This window comes from Leptosomus discolor, chromosome 8 (genome assembly GCF_034619465.1).
Source record: "Leptosomus discolor isolate bLepDis1 chromosome 8, bLepDis1.hap2, whole genome shotgun sequence".
Classification (NCBI taxonomy): domain Eukaryota; kingdom Metazoa; phylum Chordata; class Aves; order Leptosomiformes; family Leptosomidae; genus Leptosomus; species Leptosomus discolor.
Window position 1 is genome coordinate 42,829,961 of NC_141398.1, and position 4,384 is coordinate 42,834,344.

At 64.5% G+C, this 4,384-nt stretch overlaps 1 protein-coding gene across 1 annotated transcript; it reads right to left on the bottom strand.

Annotated features, from left to right (window-relative positions):
• Window positions 1-539: 539 nt before the first annotated feature.
• Window positions 540-4,167, bottom strand: IRX6 (iroquois homeobox 6). Its single transcript, XM_086468822.1, has 7 exons — window positions 4,123-4,167; window positions 2,729-2,974; window positions 2,381-2,490; window positions 1,782-2,089; window positions 1,150-1,644; window positions 897-993; window positions 540-639 (listed from the first exon to the last, which is right to left on the bottom strand). The coding sequence occupies exons 1-7, from the start codon at window positions 4,165-4,167 to the stop codon at window positions 540-542; spliced, it is 1,401 nt and encodes a 466-aa protein (XP_086324948.1).
• Between the last annotated feature and the right edge of the window lie 217 nt (window positions 4,168-4,384).

Sequence of the window (4,384 nt, forward strand, 5' to 3'; positions counted from 1 at the left end):
GGGTTGCGCCGGCTCCTGGCTGGAGAGCTCCGGGGTCACAGGACGGCATCACGGCGTTCCGCTCATCCGTGTTAATTAGAGACTCTGAAAAATACTTTCAGCGGTATCTATGTACAGCGAGGGGAAATAACCAGCCCGGCGTAACCTGCGCCGCCGCTCCTCCTCCTCCCGCCTCCTCGGGACGGCGTGGAGCGACCGCGAACGAACGCACCTTCGCGGAGCAGGGCGCCGAGCGGAGGGAGCAGGTTTGGGAGGAAAAGAAAAACCAAACCACGATGTGGGGAAAAAAAATTAGCTTTTTTTTTTTTTCCTTTTTTTGGGGCAAAGACGTTAATGAGGGGTGTTGAACTGGCAAGCGGGCGGCCGGGCGGGCGCCAGTCCCGCGGGCGCGGCCGCCAGTCCCGCGGGCGCGGCCGCTCCGCCCGCCACCCCCTCGGCTCCCATGTGAGCAGCACGTTGTGCCGCAGCGGGACGTTTCCGCGGCGAGGGCAGGGAAGGCAGAGGGCAGAGTCGCGGGCCGTGCCTGCGGGCCGAGGAGGTCACCGCCGGGACGGGGAGAGGTTTCTTTCGTTGTTCCAAGCCGAGAGCCTCGCTGCAGCCGGAGCCCCGTCTCCAGCGCTCAGGAAGGGGCGGGCGGCCCTGCGGGAAGGAGAGGCGGTGATGAGCGTTTCCTGGACGGGCTCCGGTGCCGCTCGGGCCCCGCCGGCCCTCCCCGGGGCAGTGCACGGGGACGAGGGTGCTGCCCCGCCCGGACGGGGGGCTCCGGGCGCGGGACACAGCTCTGGCCCCGGCGCTGCGCTCCGAGGCCAGGGCCGCGCCGGCGTCCCGGAGCCGGGCGGGCAGGCTTCCGCTTCGTGCGAGGTCGGCCCCGTCGGCCGGCCCGCCACCTACCTCACCTCCGCAGCACCGGCCGGAACGCCGTCCGCAGCCTCTCCAAGCAGGTCCCGCCCAGCTCGGCGCCTCCCGGGCCGCCCCTGGCGCCCCGCCCGAAGCCTGCACAGATACAAGCGGCTCGCGGTGGGCCCGTCCCGTTCCCAGTCACCCGGGCCCGGCGGGGGCTGTCATCGCGACGGCGGGCTCACACCGCGCCATGTGTCCCGGCCCGGCCCGCGGTCCCCCCCGTCCCCGCGGCCCCGCCGCCGCGGGTACCTTCGCCCGCCGCCGCGTACTGGCACGGCTCCCCCAGGCCGCGGTAGGACACGCAGCTCCGCGGGAGCGGCTGCAGGTTGAAAGCGGAGCTCCGGAAGGCCTTGGCGGGCAGGGGCTGCTCCCCCGCCGCGCCGCCGCCTCCCTCCGCGCCGCGGGCCTCGGGGCTGCCCCTGCGCGCCGCGCTTGCCCCGGCGGTGCGCGCCAGCGACCAGATGCGCGGCTTCTCCGCGGGCGCGTAGGGCGGCGGCGGGCCGGCCAGGGCGGCAGGGGCGAAGTCTGCGGCGGGGGCCTTGGCGCAGGGAAAGGCGCGGAAGGGGCCGGGCAGGCTGCAGTCGCTCCGAGGAGCCTCGGGCAGCGCCGCGCCGAGGCTGGGCGCTTCCTGCAGGGAACTGGCCCGGCCCTTCTCCGGCTTCCCCGCCTCCTCCTCCTCCTCCTCCTCCAGGTCGTCCAGGTCGCTGAACCGCAGCTCCTTGTCCTCCTTGCAGCTCTTCTGCTCTGCTTGGACACACAGTGGGGAGGAGGGGGCGGCCAGGGCGTTAGTGCGGGGTAGTTGGGGGGGGGGGGGGCGGACACTCTAAATCGGCCGCCCCTTCGAGCTACTTCGAGGCGCCCGTCCTGCCTCTCCCTCCTACCTCTGCCTTCGCTCTCCGTGCCGTATTCCTCCTCTTCCCGCGGGGTTTCTTCTTTTCTCTCTTCCCCCGCTTTGTTCTTGGGAGACCAGGTCATTTTGTTTTCTTTCTTGAGCCTCCGTCTGGCGTTAGCAAACCAAGTGGACACTTGCGTCAGGGTCATTTTGGTGATGATGGCCAGCATGATTTTCTCTCCTTTGGTGGGGTAGGGGTTTTTGCGGTGCTCGTACAACCAGGTCTTGAGGGTGCTCGTCGTCTCTCGCGTTGCATTTTTGCGTCTGGCCGAACCACTGAAATCCACTGTCCCGTACCTGCTGGGAGATGGTTACGAAGGGGGGGCCGGCGGGAACCCGGCATGAGCCCCCCGGCCCTGCCCGGCCCCGCCGCAGGCCGGTGTGGCCCTGCCCATCTGTCTGCCTGCCCCCGCCCGCCTGCCATCGCTGCCGCAGTTTGATTTTAGCTGACTGGTGCTCCCGGGGCGCCTCGTTTCTTTTGTACAATGTTTGTCAGGTCGGAGCCCCCCCACCCCCCGCCGTTTGATGTCGGCCGCTGCCTCGCAGGGGGATGCTAATGCTGCCGGGCGCTGATCAAAGGGGTTTTACCTGTCGTACTGGTACTGCCCCAAGGAATGATCGTAGGAGTAGTAGGCAGCGGGCTGCGCGATTCCCGAGTGCAACGTGCCGGCGCCGTCCTTGATTTCATACTGGGGGTTCTGCAAGGGAAGCGGCAGTGTTTGGCGTCGAGCAGGACGGGAGCCCCGCCGACCCCCCGCCGTCGCCCCGGCTCCCCGTGGCAGCCAAGTCCCTTTGCCCGTGCCCGCCCCGCGACGGGACGGCGCCCGTTCCGCGCCTCTCGGCCGTCCCCCGTCCCGACGCCGACCGCTAACCACGAAGTTTGACGCCTGTTGCCCGCCGCCCCCCCTCCGTCGCGCTGCCCGGGCGGGCACTCACCAGCGCGGTGTAGAGCGCGGCGGGCTCGGCACTGTAGGGCAGGTAGTTGCCGTAGCCCTGGCCGGCGGCGTACGGGGCGCCGTACATGCCCAGCGCCGCATTGAGCTCGGCGCGGCCGGGCGCCAGCAGCCGGCTCTCGTACGGGGCGCAGCAGAGGGAGGCGGCGGCCGGCGCCGAGGAGGCATCCGGCACGGAGCGGGGGGCGGCCTCGCAGCAGGTCGTGCTGGGGCTGGCGGGCACGAAGAACTGCGGAGAGGAGAGGAGAGAGCGGGACGGCGCCGAGTGACTGTCGAGGCAGCCCCATCGGGGGGGGAATTTAGAAGCGTGTGCGCGTCTGTGTGTGTGCGAGGCGGGGGGGTGAGGAGGGGGATAGGAAACCCGGGCTGAAGCAACTAATTATAGAAACGGGGAAATAAACGGAATGGGAAGCGGGAGCCCTTGGGAAGGGGGCACGGTTAATCAAGCAGGCAAAACTTTAAGGAAATAATTGCTCTCGAAAATGCCAGAAGATCCGCACGACTCCGTCCTTCCCGCCCCGGCTCGGTCCGTTTGCATTGATTTAAAGGCAAGAAGTTGTGATCACAGTTAATTTGACAATAGACAAAGCGGTAAATATGTCAGTTAACGCAATCGAAGGCATTTGATTTCAGTAAGTTCAAGGGGACAGGTAACTTCCCAAGCGAGGGAGGCACATCTTGCAGTGATTACGGTGTATAAATAATTCTACCCAAATAAATCGTGACTCGAGGTACACTATAGCGACGACTTAGTTAATACTGGGTGCCTTGGTGTGGGTGTGGGGTGTCCTTCGGAAACCCTAGGGGGGGGGGGGGGGGGAAATCCCGACAGATCCTAATAAAACCACAGGAAAAGGACCGATCCGGGGAGGAAGGGTGGAGAAAACGGCACAGCCCGGTTCCGCAGAAACGCTGGTGAAATCCCGAGCCCGCCGAGTGACGGTTCCCCCGTGCCCGCACACCCTCCGCGGGTGCCCGGGCGGCAGCGGCGTGGCGGGGGCAGTGCCCGGCGCAGCGCGGCTGCACCGCGGACAACTCCGCGGGCTTGGAAATCGGTCGCAGCCGGGATTTATGTATTTATTTGTTTGTTGCACTTAAAACTGAACGGTGGAAGGGAAGGGGGGGGGGGGGGGGGAAGGAATTACCGGTTTCCTAAACGCCTTTGCTGTGCACACTGCGAGTTATTTGTTTAAGCCTAACACAACACAAACGAGACATAAACACACACGCACATTTTTTAAAAAAAGGCTCCAGATGTGCCCTTTTAAAAAAAGACTCTAAGTAAGGGAAAGGGAAGAAAAAAAGGGAGGGGAAACAAGACATCTGGACAGCAGCAGCAGAATCTGAACAAAAGTGAGTGCTGCTCACTCGCCTTACCTGTGAAGTGGTGCTGTAGGGGTATCCGAACTGAGAGAAGGACATAGTTGCTCCTTATTTTTGGACCATAGGCAATATTTTCCCCCCAAGATCGATTGTAACTAAACCCTGCTTCAAGATGCACCTTCTCACACACACACTTCCACGTATGGCTTTTTTTTTTTTTTTTTTCCTCAATTATAGATGATTGCACTTAAGAAAAGCAGCCAGACATCTGAGGCGGGGAGGGGGGGTTGGTGCCTGGATTAAAAAAATAGGCTAC